This window comes from Enhydra lutris, unplaced genomic scaffold (assembly GCF_002288905.1).
Source record: "Enhydra lutris kenyoni isolate GAN:26980312 unplaced genomic scaffold, ASM228890v2 scaffoldscaffold4, whole genome shotgun sequence".
Classification (NCBI taxonomy): domain Eukaryota; kingdom Metazoa; phylum Chordata; class Mammalia; order Carnivora; family Mustelidae; genus Enhydra; species Enhydra lutris.
Genome location: NW_019154088.1, coordinates 11,773,490 through 11,794,598, shown reverse-complemented (window position 1 = coordinate 11,794,598; position 21,109 = coordinate 11,773,490). Strand labels below are relative to the sequence as shown.

General features: G+C 37.1%; 1 protein-coding gene across 2 annotated transcripts in view; it reads left to right on the top strand.

Moving 5' to 3' along the window:
- LOC111158765 (ubiquitin protein ligase E3 component n-recognin 1) overlaps positions 1–21,109 on the top strand; it is a 145,604-nt gene that overhangs the window by 1,114 nt on the left and 123,381 nt on the right. For both annotated transcript variants that reach the window (XM_022521027.1, XM_022521035.1), the window contains exons 2-3: positions 14,142–14,398; positions 16,285–16,363. In XM_022521027.1, the coding sequence (XP_022376735.1) occupies positions 14,142–14,398; positions 16,285–16,363 (336 nt within the window). The remainder of the gene's footprint in view (positions 1–14,141; positions 14,399–16,284; positions 16,364–21,109) is intronic.

Genomic DNA, 21,109 nt, shown 5'->3' with positions numbered 1-21,109 from the left:
TTTAATCATTGTTCAGCATTGTTTTATGAGAGAATAAAGTGAGCTACAGAATTAAGAATCCACCCCAGGGACTGGGGGAGACTGTCTGGGAGATAGAAACCAGGTAGGGAGGGAGTTGGAATAAGGGTTTGGCCATAACTAGAGCAATTGCTTGCAACCATCTTCTATCTCATATAGCAGTTAAACCTCGCTTCACTGCCGGTATTGAAGTAGGAAAGCATCTGTTTGAAATGAGAAGGTAGGGAAAATTGAGAAGCACCTGAAACATCTGGTTTTAATGGTAGTTTGTGTGTTCTACATCTTAGAAGCAGTACAGAAATTGTGTGGATAGAAGTGTTACTGTAATTTTGTATTGCCAAAAATGACTAGTGCTTATTTAAAGCTTTGATATATTAATTCCTTCCAGGTGGTTAAGTAAAACCTCATCAGTCTAGACTCTGCTTATTTTTAATTGGACATAATGGTACAGATATCAAGGTAGAATTAGGTTGCAAACTCTTTACTTCAAGAAATACTAGATTTCTTGGGGCAAGGCTGTAGGTTTTACAAAGTAGTGGATAGATGCCAAGAGAAATGGAATAGCCCGAGGGAACTCGCAGTTTTGTGACACAGATAAGACAAATGCTCAAAGAATTTAATACAAGATAGGGTGATATAAGTGGATGAAGACCTGTGACAGGCCTCATGATCACTTTTTTGGCAGATTGCTCTATCTACTTGAGGATTCCAGATATGTCTTTATGTTCCTTTTCTTTTTAAAGCTACTGTCCTCAATTTTATTCTGACAGTGGAGTGGCATACTGGCTTTCCAGTTCACTACTTCTTTGCTGTTAAGTAAAACAAGCTCAGAGATTTTTTAACATTTGAATGATTTGTATTTTAAATCACCATTGGGAAGCAGGGAAAACAAAAATAATAAATATGGGACAGTTACAACATTTTAGAAATCTTACCAACTCCATTAGAGCCTTACTCTTGGTTGTACTTTCCATTATCCTTAAATCAAACTTTCTTCTTAAACCCCAGATTATTCCTCTGCAATACTGCTATCAAAAACATGAAGGCTGTCAAATTCCCAATATCACCTAACATGCAATTAAGGTGAAATAATAGGTCTGAATTACTGGACATTTATAAAAGTCATTGCTTAAGAATCATTAGGAGTTGATTTTGTAGGTCTAGGGTGGGGAATTTTCACAAGCATGCCCCGCTGATTCTGAAGTCCTGGTCTGTGAGCCACACTTTGAGTAAGACTTAGCTTAGACATTTGGAAATTCTCAATACAGAGTTGACGGTTGAGATTGTGGGAATGGTGAAGATCTTTGAGGAGAAAATTGTGTGTGTGTGTGTGTGTGTGTGTGTGTGTGTGTGTGTATGCACACATGATCACATACACACAAGTTCAGACACAGAGGGAGAGAGGGAAGGAAGAGAGGGAGAAGGACTGGGGACAGGGATGATTGAATTTCAGGAATAGGAGATGGAGAAAGGACCAGAGAAGGACCTAGAAAGGTAGCAGCCAGGCAAGTAGGTGAGAGTAGTATGATGCCATAGGGTCTAGTTTCTAGGAGAGGGTGGTTTAATGGGTCAAGAAGGTAAGGACTGAGAAAAACTGGGAATTCAGAGAGTACGTGGGGTGGTCTGACAGAACTTTTGCCTTCTGTCTACTTTGACTGGGTTTTCTTTCCTCAGTCAGTCTCAGAAGGTGTCTCCTGGCTTAGCACTTTCTTTTTCCTGTCTATGCCGTCTGCCTATGTGATTTCATCCAGTTCTGTGGCTTTAAATACTGTTAGTATGCATTCTGTTCCCAAATTTACATCTCCAGGTCATCTCACTTCTGAACTTAACGATTCACAAATCCAACTACTTGCCTACTTGATATAGCCACTTGGATGTCTGATAAGTGTTTGAAACAGGGGGAGCAATTAGGGAGTTACTGCTATAATCTAAGCCTTAGCTGATGGTGGTTTGTTCTAGAGAGACATCACTAGAGATACAGAGAAGTGGATAGATTTGAGAGAGATTTTGCAGGTATGGTAGAAGCAAAAAGGTTTGCTAATGGATTAGGCATGAGGATAAAAGGGAAGAAGCAAATGACATCTGGATCCTCAGTTTTTGGTTTAAGCATTCATGGCCATGGTTGTGTCATATTCTGAGAGAAAGAGCCAGGTTTGGAGAGGGGAAAGAAGGGAGGCTGATCAAGAATTTTCTTATCCCTGTCTCTGACGCTTCCATAATAGCTCTTGAACACAAACAACTCTGTCTCCACTCCACCTCTCTAGTCCTAGCCACCATCTGTTGCCTAGGCAACTGGAATGGCCTCTTAACTGGTCTCTTTGCTTACATTTCTGCCCTCTTCCAGTTTATTTTCCACAGATCAACCAGAGTAATCTTTTTAAAACTAATTCAGATCATGTCAGCCTCCTGCCTAAATCCTTCAGTGACTTCCCATTTTACTTAGAATAAAATCTAAACTCATTACAGGTCTTTCAAGATCCTGCATGATCTGGCTCCTGCATTTCCCCCTCATTTCCTTTTATTTCTTGTCATTTACTGTTAGCCACATTGGCCTGTTAGTTTCTAAAACAAGCACAAGATCTGTCTTGCTCTAGGGCCTGTGCCTTTGCTTGCTGTTCTTTTTCCCAAGAGTGTTTTTCCTCTGCTTTTTCTTGATGCTTACCCAGTCTAAAAGATGGGTTCTTCTTATCCTTCTGTGTGTAAGCACCCTGTTTATTTCCTTTATTGTACTTATTACAATCTGTAATTACTTTGTTGTCTTTATTATTTAAATATCTGTCTTTCCTACCAGAATGCAAGCTCTGTGAAGCCAATGATCATGTCTGACTTGTCCATTGATATATCCCAGTATGTGTTTGAAATAGTAGACATTTATGTACTCTTAATGAATAACTGAGAATCAACATTAGGGATTTATTTTAACAAGATTGGTGGTGATTGGGGGAAGGAGTTGTGGAGGGAGGATGGGAAGAGAAATGAGGAGGCATACTAGGGTAGTAGCTAACATTTGGGGTCTAGGCTGAAGGTGGGGTATAGGAAAAGCCAAAATAGGAATTCTGTGGAGAATTGGTGGGATCTGAGTTATTAAAAGTTATGATGTTGACATAAATGGAAGAACTGAACATTATGGTCCGTAAGGGCTTTTGGAGTTTGAGAACATGGAGGCACATCAGATTTTGTGATGATAGAGCTGGTTAGAGGAGCCTCTGTGCATTCCTGGAGCACCCTTTTCATATTCCTGTTATACACAGCATGTCTCAGGCTGTCCTGAGCATTACCTGTTTGCTGTCTGTCTTTCTAGACAATAAACTCCTTGAGCATGAGCTGTTCTTGTTCATACTTGTATCTCCAGTACCTAACACATTGTTTCAGAATTTTTATTGAATGCATGCATGAATGAGTGAATGAGAAGACAATAACCGAGGTGGAGTGCAGGTGAAGGTAATAGGAGTTGAGGAGGTTAAGAGAAAATGAGGCTGAAAGGTTTAAAATTGAAAGGGGAATTAAAAAAAAATTAACATTATCAAGTTAGATTTAAGTACAATAAAATTCTTCCATTTTAAGTGTTTTGGTTGATGAGTTTTGATGAATGTATACACCTGTGTAACTATTACTAAATCGGGGTACAGAACATTTCCATAACTCCCAAAGGTATATTGTCTCCAAATGGGATTTTGGGTTTTTTTTTAAGTTTAATATTAATAATAATCATGCAATAATCATGAAAATCAAGGAAAAATTTGTCTACAATCTCATGTGTACTGGATCTTTAAAAGATAAAAATTTATTTTGGTAGTTGATCTTAAAATACTGAGATGGGGCACCTGGTTGGCTTAGTTGATGGAGCATGTGACTCTTGATCTCAGGGTTGTGAGTTCGAACCTCATGTTGGGTGTACAGATTACTTAAAAAAATGAAAATCTTTAAAAAATGAGTAAAATACTAAGATACAAAAGAAGGAATATGAAGTTATATATTATTTTCAGTAGTGGTGCTATTTCTTAGAAATTGCAATCTATATCATTTTAGGCCAGAGCACAGCTTTCTGTACCAAAGACACACTTATAATGAGAAAACTAGGATGGAAAACCAAGGTCTTTTGAGTCCTGACTGAAGTGCTTTGTCACCAGATCATAGCAGAGCCTAGTGTGTGTTGTTTTTTCATCATTATCTCCTAATTTCTGTTATGGACAGCTAAGGAAAATTCTGATTTTCAGTATCAGACTCTATAGCCTTAATTATGAAGTTGAGGTGTAAAATTGCAGATTACAGTGATAGATTCAATCCCACTACCTTTAGTAGTCTAGGGAAGAATAGTAATTTAGTGTGGATAAGCTGGTGCTGAAGATGGACTGCTTTTGTTTAATAACAGACATTGTCCTGCAAATAAAGAGGTTTTTGTCTTCAATACTGCATGTGGAGACTGTGGGTTGATATGTGTGTAAATCAGTGGTGCAGGATGAACCAATGCAGTGTCCTGACCATTCTCTCTTCATGTGTGCTGGCCTTGAGGGTTATCTCAGATTTCCCTTGCAATCATTTTACCCATTTCTCTACAGGTGCTAATTGTACACTGTGCTCTGTGAAAGTTTTCTTTAAGCTTTTAACTCATTGCCTCAGGTGACTTAAGACAAAATATTAAAACTCTGTAGTCCCAGGTGATTTACTGTGAACTCCTTCATGTTCTTTTAAGGTATTCTGAGTTAACATGCCTCCTGTTGAAGAAACAATTGTTATTTGATGAGTTTGGTTTTTTAAAAGCATTTGGTACAGCTTTTTTTTTTTCGATGTTAAGTTGTACCCTGTAATACGCTAAGTGCTTATAGAAATATGCTGTACTAAAGAAATGTTACCAAATGACTCTAGGAGAGTTATTGTGTTTCCCTAAGTGCCTACTTGCTATCTGGGAGTGATATAGGACCAGTCCAGGATGGAGTCTGTTGTTAATCACTTGACTATAATAATTCTCCTTCTAATAGTTTACTTAATGCCATTCTTCAGAACAAAGTCTATTTGACCTGTTTGGAGGAGTGGGGCTTAACCACTTGACTGTGTCTTTATGGATTACTTTTAAAAATCCCTTTGAACTCTTGGTATTTATGGGTAAGCTAGAATGACTTGGGAACAGGAAGAAAAACCTGTTAATTTATCCATTTATTTTTATATGCACACATATTCTACCTTGTAGTCTAAGAAAGGATTTTAGTCCATATTCAAATATATTCAATACAGTAGAAATATAAGATGTTTATTCCACAGTTTAGGAAAGCAGAATTCATTGTTCCAAAGATTTCAAGGAGAGCTTAGAAAATTGGAGCATGAACCTATGATCAGAGAAGAAAAAGGAAGAGAATGACTTGGGGACAGAATGCTTTCAGAAACTAAATTTTGACAGTATGCTTGTGTATTATCTTAAAAGAAAAGAGAGGGACCTTATTTGCCACATGATTCTATATTTGACCCTAGCTTATTTTATCAGTGCCATGAAGACATAGTATACTTACTTATCGTATTTACGAACAACACAAAGCTGGCAAGGATAAGAAGTACGTTTTAGGACACATATACAAAATATCTCCTTAGTCTGAACATTGCCTCAGAACTAACAAAGTGAAATTCAATTGGGGTGAAAGTACAGCCTTATACCTCGGGTTAGGTATTTGTGTATTGGACCAGGTTTGTCATATGTGATTGTCGTAAGGGTTTTACTTGTCCACAAACTCACTAAGTCATGATATGATGTGGCTGCCAAAAAAAAGAATGTGACCTTTTTGAGTGGTTAAGTACCCTGGATAAGGAAGGTAAGAAATAGTCCCACTTCTCTATACAGAGGCACAATGTGCATGTTCCATAAAAGAGTAATCAACATAGAGAGTGGTCTAAATACTGTGGCATTAGGGATGACTGAATGTCATTTCTGGGGATGAACAGATTTCTTTAGTTTCTGTGTTCCAGTGTAGCTCCAGAATAGAGACTGATGGGAGACTTAATAGTTATCTTCATTTATTTGAAAGGTTGTTTGATGAAAGAGCAGAGTGTATCATATGGATTATTTCAGGCAGTATAGGATAAAATTTACAGGAGAGTAGATTTTTGTTTAATTATGAGCTGTAAGAATGGACTTTCGCTGAAAGGAAGTGTTCAGACAGGCTTAGGGAACTAATTATTAGATATGTTATAGATAGTATTCCTCATGGGGTAAGCAGTTAAACTAGGGGTTTTGCTGTTATTGTTTGCTTGTTTTTATGAAACTTTATGAATCTGTCCAGTAGTATTACAAGAAAACTTTGTGTAACCAAAAGATTTCTTGATGGATGGAGATACTCCAATTACACTCATCTAGTACTTGTTATGAACAATCCTAGAGCCTCTAGATTTTGTTACTACCTTAAAACGGAAGAGCTGGGAAAAGAGTTTCAGGGAATCTGAAGCCTCATGGATGTCAGCAGTTGTCTAAAGATGTGTAAGTTGTGGTTTGAACAAAAGGAACATTTTAAAAGTATGTTCCTTTTTCAGAATGATGTTCCCACACAGGAATCCAAGTCTCTGGGTCAGAGTTGAGAACATATCTTAATCTCCATGGGGATGAGAAAAATGTTTGGAATGTTTGGGAATTTAAATGTTGTGAGAACTTGTTTTTACAGAACAGTCAATTAAGAAAATCCTCTCTGAACTCTAAATTTGAAAAAAAAAAATTTCCCCCCTCTGGACATTGAAATTAAAGATGCTTAATTTTATTCTTATCTGAAGTGGGTAAAAATACTAAAAACAACCAAACAAATAAATAAGAAAGTCAAATCTGTTCCAGGCACGAATAATTCCTGAACATGTCACCCAGTAAAATACATGCTGTGTAGTTTTTCTTATCTGGAAAAAAAGACAAATCTTAGTTGAAAAAGATTTTGCATAGATGTGGCAGTCATCCAGGAAAAAGTCTTCATGAAAGAGTGAAATTATACTTTATCTCCTGTAAGAATTCTATAGTTTTAGAAGGTTTAATGTCAATCAATATTTGCTTTGTTCTCTCTAGCAAGAAATCTATAACATTCAGCAATGACTGAGAACATTTTTTTTTTCTTTTAAGGGTTTATTTATTTATTTATTTATTTAGAAAGAGGGAATGTGTTGGGGGAGGCGGGGCAGAGGGAGAGGGAGAGAATCTCAAGCAGACTCCTCACTGAGCATGGAGCCTGATGTGGGGCTCAACTCCACAACCCTGAGATCATGACCTGAACTGAAATCAAGAGTCAGATGCTTAACCAGGTGCCCCAAGAGAACTTTTAGTAAGTATTTGTGGTGGGCCTGTGGTGATACAGGGATTTATTTAAAAGGCAGCATTCCTCACCTCAGGGAATTTATAGTCTGGGTAAAGAGGCTATGTGTACACAGATGAAGATAACTAATGTAGGTACTGAATAAGTACCTCCTTCAGTAAGTGCTGTATTTGAGTTACAGGGGAGAGAAATTGTTAGGCTGATCAGTGTAGTAGTCAGAGAGGAGTGCCTTGAGTTTGATGGACCTTAAGGAATAACTCACAGTGGGGATGGAAGGATGGAGAGCTAGTGGTAAGATCACTGAAGAGGGCATTAAAAGCATCAACACCCAGACATTCTGGCCAAATCAACCAACAGTATAAAGATAACATTTCAAAGTATTATTTCACATGGTGATGTCTGGGTGGCTCAGTTCGTTAAGCATCTGCCTTTGGTTTAGGCCATGATCTTGGGGTCCTGGGATTGAGTCCCACATCAGGCTCCTTATTCAGTGGGGAGTCTGCTTCTACCTCTGCCTCCTGCTCCCCCTGCTTGTGTGCACGCTCTCTCTGACAAATAAATAAAATCTTTTTAAAAATAAGAATAAAATATTAGTTCACACCAAGATATGTAATGACAGAGATAGAATTTAAGAATATTTAGTAGTACACAGGAGTGTTAGGCAGCTGTTAGTGAATACACTTCATTTGGAGGAAAGAAATAAAAGGAAGGCAAGACTATGTTTCTTATTTTGTTTTATGATTAAAATGAAATTGATTGGTCTTAAAGGTAAATTCAGATATGTAAGATGTATAAGCACTGTGTGCTTATATTTGGTTGAGTACAATGAGCACTGAACTCTAGGAGTTAGGATACCTAACTTCTGTTCCTGACTATACTATTAATTGGTTATTTGATCTTGGAAAAGACAGTTTATTTCTCCCTGTGACTCAGTTTTTTTCATCTATAAAATGAGAGACTTGAACCAGAAGATCCCTCAGGTTTTGGTGACTGTCAAATTTCTCATGTTCTTCAAAGTATTCTTCAAAAACTTCAACTGATTTTGTGCCTTCCATAATTAGATATTACAGAAAATTTTTTTGTTTGGTATATAGCGGTAAATAAACAGGCCTTTTTGGAGAAAAGAACCTTAGGTGTACAATAGAACATTAGATATTCTTTACTTTATATTACAGTTGCTGGATTTATGGAGGAAACAAGTTGTTGGTCTGTGCATACCCTAGAAAAGTTGGGAGTTAGGATACTGGAAGGTACAATTTTTTTTTTTAAGTTTTAGAAAAATATTTTTACAATTAAAAAATTCCCCCCAAATATGGAAACTGTCACTAAGAATATTATTCATATTAGGTAAGCAAATGTACAGTTTCTGTGAAAATATGCTAAACTCTCACTACCAACTGCTGTTAACATTTTGGTGTATATTCTTCCTGATTTTTTCCCCTCATATAAAATATTTAGCCAAAATGAGGTGGGGTTTTTTTTTTGTTTGTTTTTTGTTTTTTATTTTTTTTTTTAAGATTTTATTTATTTATTTGACAGAGAGATCACAAGCAGGCAGAGAGGTAGGCAGAGAGGAGGAAGCAGGATCCCCTAGAGAGCAGAGAGCCCAATGCAGGGCTCGATCCCAGGACTCTGAGATCATGACCTGAGCCGAAGGCAGCGGCTTAACCCACTGAGCCACCCAGGCGCCCCCAAAATGAGGTTTTATATACACTGCTTTGTAACCTGCTTTACCAAACTGTATACTATTAATGGCTTTCTGTATTAGTAAATAATCATCTTCAGTATCGATTTTTTTCTTTTTATTTTGAACTCATTTTAGACTTACAGAAAACTTGCAAAAAATAGTAATAACAGTTCTCTTATATCCTTCACACCTGCATTCCCTAATGTTAGCATCTTACATAACCATAGTATAACTATCAGGGACAGAAAATTAGTATTGATAGTAATTAGTATTAGTAATTAGTATTGATAGTAACTAAACTATAGACCTTATTTGAATTATAATATTTTTCCCACTGACATTAAGTATTTTTCTGTTCCAGGATCCTATCTAGGATCTCACATTAAATTTAGTTATTTCTCCTTCATTGCCTCCAGTCTGTAATAGGGTCTTACTTTCTCCATAATCTTCAAGTTTGTAACAGCATCTTGTTCTTGCCTTATTTTTCACGACCTTGACATTTTTGAAGAATATTGAACAATTATTTTGTAGAATGTTCCTCAGTTTGGATTGATGTTTTCTCATGATTATAATGAGGTTATGTATTTTTGGGAAAAATAACACAAAAGTGGTACCATAGCCTTCTCAGTGTATCATATTAAGGGATTCTTGGTATCATTATTCTTATTACTGGTGATATTTATGTTAATCACTTGGTTAAGTTGGTATCTGCAGAGTTTCTCTACTTTAAAGTTATTACCTTTTCCCCTTATAGTTAATAAATATCTTTGAGGAGATATTCTGAGACAATTTGACATCACTTTTTTTTTTTAGGATTTTTTTATTTTTAAGTAACCTTGCACCCCACATGGAGCTCCACTTACAACCCCAGGATCGGGAATCACATGCTTAATCAGTAAAATATTTATTTATTTATTTATTTTTTTTTTTTTTTTAAAGGTCAAGCAAAGCTTTATTTTGTGCCAAGCATTAAGAATCAGACCGAACGTTCTGGGCCATGCCTCTTACAGAGAGGGCGACTCTGCTTCACAGACTAGCTTTTAAGGGTGAAGGCCATGTGGTTGGGCCTGGCCATGCACAGGTGGCCTATGAAATTGTAACACACAGAAAAAGCTGCACAGTCATGTTAGGTCACACATAAGTGACCAGTTGAACTACAATTTACCCTAGTAGATATTTGAACCAGCCTATCACCTTGGTCAGAATTGGCATCCAAAAGGTGCCCAAAGCGCAGGTCCCATACTCCTTGGTAACTAGGGAGAGAGTATGCACCTCCCCCCACCCCCGTTCCCGATCAGATCGGATGTCTCCCCTGGCCTGAACCACCCTTGTATTTGGGCTTTGTTACCTGGGACTGGTTTCCGGACTTGTTTTAAAGTAAATCCCCTGGGGGAAGGGGGACAGGGGCAGTTTAAGTTTTAAACAACAAAGTTATTGTTTAACCAGATGGAAGCGCTCTGGCTAAATAGGTCCTTACAAAGAATAGTTGAAGGCTTCATGAAATATAATTACAAGGAGGAAAGGACTAAAGCAGAAGACAATAGCTTTGTACTAAGTGGGACAAAATTCCAATGTTCTAGAAGGACGTACTAGAGCAATCTCTCAATTCTATTTTAAGAAAAGCCAGACTCAAGGTTCATAAGGTTATAGAGAAATATGAATTTCTAAATTTCAAATATAAAATTCATAATTTGCACACAGTTTTTTAAATGAATATTGACATTGCATATTTGGATAGAATTAATAAGATAGACAGAAGTGTCTTATAAAAAACAAACAGAACCTTGATTAGATTTTAATGGCCTAAAGATGAAGTCCTTGCAGAGTTTATGCTTAATGGAGATCTTACACTGACTTACAGTGTCATTAATGGCTTGCTGCAGAAAAACAAGCATGATTTGCCTGACTTCTGACTCATAAAGATCCAATAAAGAGCACAGCAAGATGGAAATAGTGAGCACTCTGAAATCACTAGATTTGGATTTACACCTTGACTCACAATGAGGTATTGTGTGCCTCCAGTGGATTAACTTGACCTCCTTGACTCAGTTTTTTTTTTTTTTTTTAATTTTAAATTTTATTTTTTTAAACATATAATATCTTTTTATCCCCAGGGGTACAGGTCTGTGAATCGCCAGGTTTACACACTTCACAGCACTCACCATAGCACATACCCTCCCCAATGTCCACAATCCCACCCCCCCCACCCCCCCTCCCCCCATTAACCCTCAGTTTGTTTTGTGAGATTAAGAGTCAATTATGGTTTGTCTCCCTCCCAATCCCATCTGGTTTCATTTATTCTTCTCTTACCCCCTTAACCCATGTTGCATCTCCTCTCCCTCATATCAGGGAGATCATATGATAGTTGTCTTTCTCCGATTGACTTATTTCGCTAAGCATGATACCCTCTAGTTCCATCCACGTCGTCGCAAATGGCAAGATTTCATTTCTTTTGATGGCTGCATAGTATTCCATTGTGTATATATACCACATCTTCTTTATCCATTCGTCTGTTGATGGACATCTAGGTTCTTTCCATACTTTGGCTATTGTAGACATTGCTGCTATAAACATTCGGGTGCACGTGCCCCTTCGGATCACTATTTTTTTTTTTTTAAGATTTTGGTTATTTATTTGACAAAGAGCTAGAGAGCAGGCAGAGCGAGAGGGAGAGACAGGCCTGAGCAGGGAGCCTGATTCGGAGCTCTATCCTAAGACCCTGGGATCATGACCCAAGCCAAAGGCAGATGCTTAACCGACTGAGCCACCCAGGCGCCCCAATAAATAAAATCTTTAAAAAATTTTTTTCCTCTCTTCTACTTTCCTCTCTTCTACTACTGGGAACCACGGTGCAGTACTTCATCTTGATATAGTTGTGCCTTTTCCTGAATGTCCTATAAATGGAATCATATAGTATATAGCCTTTAAATTTTAAAATTACTTTTAGAATATCATTTTAATCTGTACAAATACAAAAGTATGTATAAATACCAGTTTTTACTAACTATGAGACAAACATGAAATACCATTAACACCAGAGAGCCAGCCCATTTCACATGAATAATACTAATTTAAATAGAAGGACGTTAAGTGCAACTAAATTGTCAGTGTTGAGTTGATAGTAGAGATCTCGTGCACTCAACCTTCTGTTCATTTAAGCTTGCTCTTACTGAGTGCCATTGAAAATTGTTCAGGCTGGTCTGGTTGGATGGTTTAGGGTAATCATACCTCACATTTAAGCCCAAATGGCCAGTGAGTAACCCCAAATGTCTTTTTTAACAGGGCATTTTTTGAAAGCTGTTTTGTTTGAAACAAGTAAGAGTGGAATGGTGGTGTTATTGAAACCTGCATATAGTGTCTATGAAACCCACATTTAATGGGAATCAGGAATTTGGCACAGAGATGAGCTCTGCTCAGTTTACACAGATGATGTCACTATGAACATGTCCCCATTTGCTAAGAGGCAGTACGTAGCCTTTTTAGTTAGACTGTTTTTACAATAATAGATTTTGATGTTGCATATATGTAACTTCTTCTTTTTTTAAGAATTTATTTATTTATTTGACCGATCACAAGTAGGGCAGAGAGGCAGGTGGAGGGGGAGGGGGAAGCAGTCTCCCTGCTGAGCAGAGAGCCCAATGTGGGGCTCTGTCCCAGGACCCCAAGATCATGACCTGAGCCAAAGGTGGAGTCTTAACCCACTGAGCCACCCAGGTGCCCCAGTAACTTCTTATTGTTGAGGAGTATTCCATGGTTTGGCTGTAATAGTTTGTTTCTAATTCACCAGTTGAAGGACCATTGGGTCATTTCTGGGTTTTGGCAGTTAAAGCTGCTACTGTAACATTCATGTATACTTTTTTGTGTGAACTTAAGTTTTCATTTCTTAGGTAGATACTTTTATTAGAGTTTGATTGCTGCGTCATAGGTAAGTATATGTTTAACTCTAAAGAAACTACCAAACTCTTTTATAAAGTGACTATACCATTTTCAGTTCCTACCAGCATTTTCCTTTTCCAGTTTAATGCATCCTGTTGATACTTGGTATTGTCATTTTTTTTAAATTTTTTATTTTTTAATTTCTTTTCAGTATAACAGAATTCATTGTTTATGCACCAGTATTGTCAGTTTTTTATTTTATTTTTTATCTACACCTTAATATAATAGGGTGTGGAGGGGTATCTCACTGTCATTTTAATTTGCATTTCTCTAATGACTTAGGATGGTGAGCATGTTTTCATGTACAAATAAGCCATCTGAAATAGTTTCCTTTATTTTTTTTTAAAGTTTTTTAAAATCTTTAAAAGATTTTTAAGGGGGAATGAGAGAGGGGGAAGCAGGCTCTCTGCTGAGCAGAGAGCCTGATGCAGGGCTCGATCCCAGGACCCTGTGATCATGACCTGAGCTGAAGGCAGAGGCTTAACCCACTGAGTCACCCAGGTGCCCCTGAAATCGTTTATTTTATTTTTTTTTTAAGATTTTATTTGTTTATTTGACAGAGAGAGATCACAAATAGGCAGAGAGGCAGGCAGAGAGAGGGGGAAGCAGGCTCCCTGCTGAGCAGCGAGCCTGATGCAGGGCTCGATCCCAGGACCCTAAGATCATGGCCTGAGCTGAAGGCAGAGGCTTAACCCACTGAGCCACCCAGGCACCCCTGAAATAGTTTCTTTTAAAGAGCAGAAGGGTTTAGGTTTACCTTTTGGTGAGTCTAATTTATCCATTTTCTTTTATGTTTAGTGCTTTTGGCATTCTGAAAGCTCTTTTGCATTCATTCATTTTGATCTCTCAGTAAATGTTATGGTTCCTTAAAACAATTAAACCAAGAGTGTGAGAAATGCTTTGTCTCTATAGCACCTGACTGGTAATAGAATTGTCTTCACAGACGAGGAGTTGCCCATTCTGAGAGGGAAGGGTAATTCTCATCCATTATAGCTTCTCTTTCTTTTTCCAGGTGTATATGGTATGTGGGCAACCACTTACTTCCAAGGCTATTTTTTTTTATTACCCAGTTTGCTTTTACCCACTTTGCTTTTGTATTGGTGAGGGATAAAATAATATATTGTTAATCACTTTCTCTGAAATTACAGAATTGTGCCAATATTTGTCCCCCTATATCTTCAAGGGGAAATTTGTAACAGTCTAATTTTCATTTTCTTTTCTTTCAGTGGTGGGATCAGCAAGTTGATTTTTATACTACTTTCTTGCACTATTTGGCCCAATTGGTGCCAGAAATTTATTCTGCTGAAATGGACCCAGACTTGGAAAAACAGGAGGAGAGTATACAAATGTCCATATTCACTCCACTGGAATGGTACTTATTTGGAGAAGATCCAGATATTTGCTTAGAGAAATTAAAGCACAGTGGAGCATTTCAGCTTTGTGGGAAGGTTTTCAAAAGTGGAGAGACAACATATTCTTGTAGGTAAGAATTAGAAATTTACAGGATTGGTTACAATTTCTGTTTTGGTATTTTGTACTTATGATGTATTTTATTTTGCTTATTACTTTTTATAATATACTTAATCATACTTAATTTCCTTTTATTATGCACTTATAAATCTGTTTCTGCTTGCATAGCTTGTTTTTGAGTGTATGACTTAGACAGTTGTCTCACTTTTCGTTCTCTAAATGTACTTAAGTGATGGACTTTTGTGTTGCTTATAATATAGTCCACATACTCTTATCTGAAACCCTGGGGCTGGGTGTATTCCAGAGTTCTGAACACTTTCCCAGCAGTGTCAAGGCAGGATCCTATCATCAAACGTAGCATTTCTGTAAGAAATCTATGAATATTCACAACAAGTAGTATAAATAAAGTCTGCAGTCTCGTGTCATTTCAGGTCAGTTTTTGCTACCAAGTGAGATTTGGTGTCAAGGGACTGTGGGCCGTAGGAACAGTTGTAATTCACTTGAGTAGAAAAGGCTAGTAGTAGGGAAACTAGAAGCAGCTTTAGGCTTTTTGTCCTTTCTAAGAGCAGGTGTCTTAAACATCAGGGTAGCACAGAGAACATTTTTACTCCCTACTCCTGCCTGATGTTTTCATCTTTTACACCTTAGCTGTACTCTAGTTTTAGTTGGGTGTTTTTCCCCCTTTACTAGTGGTAGTTCAGGTTAGGAGTGAATTTTTAGACTTCATAAATTCAGAGAATTGTTTTTGGCTTCACTATAATTCTAGGTTTGACTGGTTTACTTATAGTTAACAGTTGTTTAGCACACAGTATCTTTATCCTGTTCTTTTCTCAGAAAAAAGTCAGCTTTTATATCTTGTGTACTATTTTACTACATACGTAGTAAGGTTTGTTTATCTTATGTATATTTTAGCTGAAGCCCAATCAGTCTCAGCTAAAGTGTGATAGATATTTATAGATCTCACTTCTCCAAAAGTCTCATGGAGGCATTTTAAATTGTCACAACTGGGGAAATGGTACTAGCATCTAATGGATAGAGGACAGGGTTGCTCCTGAAGCATCCTGCAGTGCACGAGACAGTCTCCTCTATCCCCAGTAAGTAATTACCCAGTTCGGAATGTCAGTACTGCTGAGGTTGAGAAATTCTGCTCTAAATAGGTCAGTAGATCATATATATTTTCAAGAGTATAATTAGGCAATCTTTATTTCCTAATAGACTTTAAAATCATTTTTTAAACTTGCTAGTGCCATCTCTTCAACTCTTCAAAATCAGATATTTTAAAAATTTCTTTTGCACTTTTCACCAGTTTATGTTGCTCTTAATGTTTTTCTGAAAATGTTAAATAAGATAGTGACTTTTTAGAGTTACTATTAAGGAAGAGATTAAGAGAGATTGAATTTTTTTTGTTCATTCTATAAATATTAATTGAATACCTAACAGGTGCCCGGCACTGTTCTAGGTGCTTAGGACGCAACAATATACAAAATAAAGAAACAATCCTGCCATTACGCTGCTTACATTCTAATGAATTTTGTCTTTATCCAAACCTCATTTACCAGTGAACAATCAGTGTTTGTAAAAAAAACATGTTTATAAAGGCAGGAGGGTAAGACGATGACAGTTAATGGAAAAAACAGCTAATCATTTGTCATAAAACTAATTTTGATTTGCAACTTAACAGTCTGAAATCAGGTAAAAGCTCAAAATAGTGAGGAGGACTTAAGAAGCAAAACCAATTGTAAGTATTCAAATATGGCTAAAATTATTTGGAATTTAGTGTTTGAGACATTTTCATATTCAGCTTGTACACCACACAGGAAACTCATTCACATTGTATTAACACCTTAAACATCATTGGTGTCCTCTAAATTTTGGAATCTAATTTTTAATTTTTTTCAGGGACTGTGCAATTGACCCAACATGTGTACTCTGTATGGACTGCTTCCAGAATAGTGTTCATAAAAATCATCGTTATAAGGTATGAAAATAGATCCATAATATCTCTAGATTAGCAGGAACCTGGCAGCCATCTAGTCTGAAATCCTACCAGTACTTGAAATCCTGCTGTAATAGCTCTGATATGTGAACCTTTAGTTCTGGTTAAATATCATGTGATAGGAGATCTACTACCTCAAGAGGTAGCCCTTTGTATAATTTTTTTGTGAGTTATATCATGTTTATACAAGAAATTGTATAAAGCATATGAGCACTTAGAGAATAACTATGATGCAAACATCTGTATAACCACTACTTAGGTCAAGAATAGGCATTGTCAGCTCTCAGAGGCCTCCTTTTTATCCCTTCTACATCAGTCTTTCTCTCTCCCGTTGTGATAACCTTTCTCCAGTGTTGTGTGATAATGGTTTCCTTGATTTCTCTTTTAGTTTATCACCCAAATCACATTGAATAGTTTTATCTATTTTTGAGCTTTATATAGACAGAGTCATGCTATATCTTTTTCTTGTTGAGTAGAGTATTATGTCTAATAACTATAGTTTGTCCAGTGACCTTCAAGTATTCAATAGTCCATGTTGTCTCTATTCATTGTACCATATGTGTGGATTGTTTCTAGTTTGGGGCTGTTATGAACAGTTGTGCTGTGAACATTCTTATTTGTGTATTTTGGTACACATGTCCAGTAGTTTCCCTAAAGTACATACCTGGAATAGAATGCTGAGTTCTAGGGTATGTGAATCATTAGTTATAATAAATAATGTCACATTGTTTTCCTAAGTGTGTATACTAATTTATAGTCTCTCCAGCAGTATGTGAAAGTTCCCATTGCTGCACATTCTTGGAAAATTTGGTCTTGTCAGTCATTTTAATTTTAGCCAGTCTGGTGGGTCTATAATAGTATCACATTGTGGTCTTAATTTTCCTAATTACTAATGAGGTTGAGGGGTTTTTTCCTTACTTGTTACATTTGTAGACAACTTTGTTATTTTGAGCTGAAATGTGTTTCTCACATATTTGTGTTGGTTGTATACTTTGTATACTCTGGGCTTAGACAGATGTTGATTTTATTGATGGTTCTCTTTAACATCCTGTTAAATACGGTAAGGTCCTATATAAATGTATATAACATCTTAAAGGTATATCTGTGTCTTCTATAGAATTGAAAGCACTATTCATGTTATGAGACTGGTTTCAACATTACTACTTCTATTTCAGGAGGTGATGGGCTATTGATAAAGATTATAAGTATTATTATTATTGTGCACAAGAATAAATAGATAGAGGAACCTATGATATAGTGTGGTTAAAATGTTTTCCCAAGATTGCAAAGCTAATTGCTGGTGAGATTTATAAAGTTAAGCATTTGTTAACTTTATTTCGTATTTCCATATTTTCTTATCACCTCCGTTAATTATAGTATTGCTTATGCTGGAAAGCCAAAGAAAGAATGCTGGAAGTAGAGACATGAGAAAGTTGTTAATTTCTTCTCATTTTTACTTTGGGAGACTAATGATCTCCCAGAGATGCTAAAAGTCTTAAGACCAAAGTTTTCCAGTTCCTCAGACTTCAAGACTTCTAAGCTTATGCTTTCTAAGCTTTGGGATCTTGGGGGTCAGTACAGTTTGCAAAAGCTTTGAATGAGACATAGGGTTTTCAATTTTTCTCTGGCTAATTAAGTTCAGTTTTAATTTTAAAAAGAACACGTGGACAGCAACCAAATATACCTGCCATTTCTTATAATTTTATAAAGGAAAAAGATATTTTAATTCCAGGAAAGTAGGATAATTCCAGAATAAAGACCAGTCCTTTAAGTTGTATCCATGTAGCTCTGTGAAAGATCTCACTACATTTCTTCCTTTTCTGGTTTTTCTGTAGAATGATAAAAACTTTTTTGTTAAATTTTGGGAACCTTTTCACCAGGCTACCTTCAAGTTTTTAAAGCTTACCAGTTTACATCGTCGCTATGAAGCACTCTTTTATGGAGCATACCTAGGTTTGCCATCTTGAGGTTTTGTAGAGCTCATCTTACGGAAGAAGGTGCTTACATTGACTTACTCAGGAACCTTTGAGTCATCCGAAGGATGGGGTGTTTTATGCCTAATAAAAGATGATATCTATAAGCTTTAAAAAATATTACTCATCAGGGGTACCTGGGTGGCTCAGTGGGTTTAAGCCTCTGCCTTCGGCTCAGGTCATGATCCCAGGGTCCTGGGATCGAGCCCCACATCGGGCTCTCTCCTTAGCAGAGGGCCTGCTTCCTCCTCTCTCTCTGCCTGCCTCTCTGCCTACTTGTGATCTCTGTCAAATAAATAAATAAAATCTTAAAAAAAAATATTACCCATCAAATGTGAGTGTGAAGGGAACAGAACACTTTTGATGAGAGAATAAATTGATAGACTCTCTCTGGAATACCTGTATATGTGGTGAAATTTTTAAAGAAAAGCAAGTGAATGACTAATAAGCATACTACAGGTGAGTGGTAACTTCTAGGGCAGGTAAGAGAATGGGATTCTGGAGGATCGCACAGGCAGTTTCAGCAGTATTAATATTCTCTTGGGTTGGGTGTTAGGTTCATGGGTGTTCATTTCATTGTTTTACTTTGTAACTTACCTATAACTTACCTTTGTAACTTACCTTATTGTGTATATCTTCTGTGTAATAAAACACTTCATAGAAGAAAACAGCCATTAAAAAAAAAAAGAAAAAGAAAGATTGGAAGAAATAAGAAGGGGTATCTGTTGCTCCAGAGAACACAAAGAAGAGTAATGACAGGGGACAGACCAAAGATTGGACACTGAAGAAGACAGAACCAAGAAAAACTTTTAGTGGCAGGTAGTCCAAACAACTTGAGAACAAGAAAATAACAAAGTTGAAATTTTGAACTGTTTATTCTGCTGTGTGAATGTGACTCTTCATGATCTCTAGGTTCTCCATAGTTTATCCCTTAACATACAATGTGACTATAATTGATAACACTGTACTGTGTAGTTGAAATCTGTTAAAATTGTACAACTTAGGGGCGCCTGGGTGGCTTAGTGGGTTAAGCCTCTGCCTTTGGCTCAGGTCATGATCTCAGGGTCCCGGGATCAAGCCCCGCATGGGGCTCTCTGCTCAGCAGGGAGCCTGCTTCCCCCTCTCTCTCTGCTTCCCCCTCTCTCTCTGCCTGCCCCTCTGCCTACTTGTGATCTCTCTCTCTCTCTGTCAAATTAAAAAAAAAAAAAAAAAAAAGAGTACAACTTAAATGCTTGTACACACATTAAAAAAAGTACATATAAAAAAAGGATATACTGCCGTACTATTTTTTTAAAATAACCTGAAGCTAATCTGTGCATTTTCTCTTCAAAGACCCACTGTTAAAGATTATTTTTGAATAGTAAATGTTTCCTTTATTGAAAGCAAGGAAAATGAGTTACAACCAACAATATTATAGGCATGCCTGGTTTTATAGCGCTTCACTTAATTGTGTTTTGCAGATACCGTGCTTTTTATACTTGAAGGTTTGTGGCAATCCTGTGTCAAGTCTGTTGGTACTATTTTTCCAAGAGCATTTGTTCAGTCCATGTCTCTATGTTACATTTTGGTAATTCTTGTGATATTTCAGACTATTTCATTATTATTACATTTGTTATGGTGATCAGTGACCTTTGCTATTACTATTGTAATTGTTTGGGGCTGTCATGAATTGTACCCATATAAGACAGCAAACTTAGTTTATAAAGGTTGTATGTGTTTTGACTGCTCTACTGACTGCCTATTCCCCCCTCTCTCATTCTCCTCAGGCCTCCCTATTCCCTGAGACCCAAATGTATTGAAATTATGCCATTTAATAACCCTGCAGTAGCCTCTAAGTGTTCAAGTGAAAGAAGAGTCACACATCTTTTACTTTTAATCAAAAGCTAGAAATGGTTAAGCTTAGTGGGGAAGGCATGGTGAAAGCTGAGTTGGGCTGAAAGCTAGATCTCTTATGCCAGTTAGCTAAGTTCTTAAAATAAATTAAAAGTGCTACTGCAGTGAACACATGAATGATTAGAAAGCAAAACAGCCTTATTGCTGATAGGGAAAAGACTGAGAGGTCTGAATAGAAGGTCAGATCAACCACAACAGTCCCTTAAGCCAGCCTAATCCAGAGCAAGACTGTAATGCTCTTCAATTCTGTAAAGGCCGAGAGAAGTGAAAAAGCTACTGAAGAAAAGTTGGAACCTAGCAGAGGTTGGTTTAGGGGAAAAAGCTATCTCCGTAACATAAATTACGAGGTGAAGAGCTAAGTGCTGATGTAGAAGCTGCAAGTTCTCCAGGAAATCTCGGTGAGATCATTAATGAAGGTGGCTCCACTCAACAACAAATCTTCAGTGTAGACAAAACATCTTTGTATTGGAAGAAGATGCCATCTAGGACTTCAGTAGGCAGAGAGAAGTCATTGTCTGGCTTCAAAAATTCGAAAGATACGCTGACTTTTTTGTTATGAGCTAATGCAGCTGATGTCTTGAAGTTGAAGCCAGTGCTCATTTACATTTCTGAAAATCCTAGGGTCCTTAAGAATTACACGAAAACTAGTTTGCCTGTGCTCTGTAAATGGAACAGCAGAACCTGGATGAAAACATTTCTGTTTACAACATGGTTACTGAATATTTTAAGCTCACTGTTGAGACCTACTGCTCAGATAAAAGATTCTTTTCAAGGGGCGCCTGGGTGGCTCAGTTGGTTAAGCGACTGCCTTCGGCTCAGGTCATGATCCTGGAGTCCCGGGATCGAGTCCTGCATCGGGCTC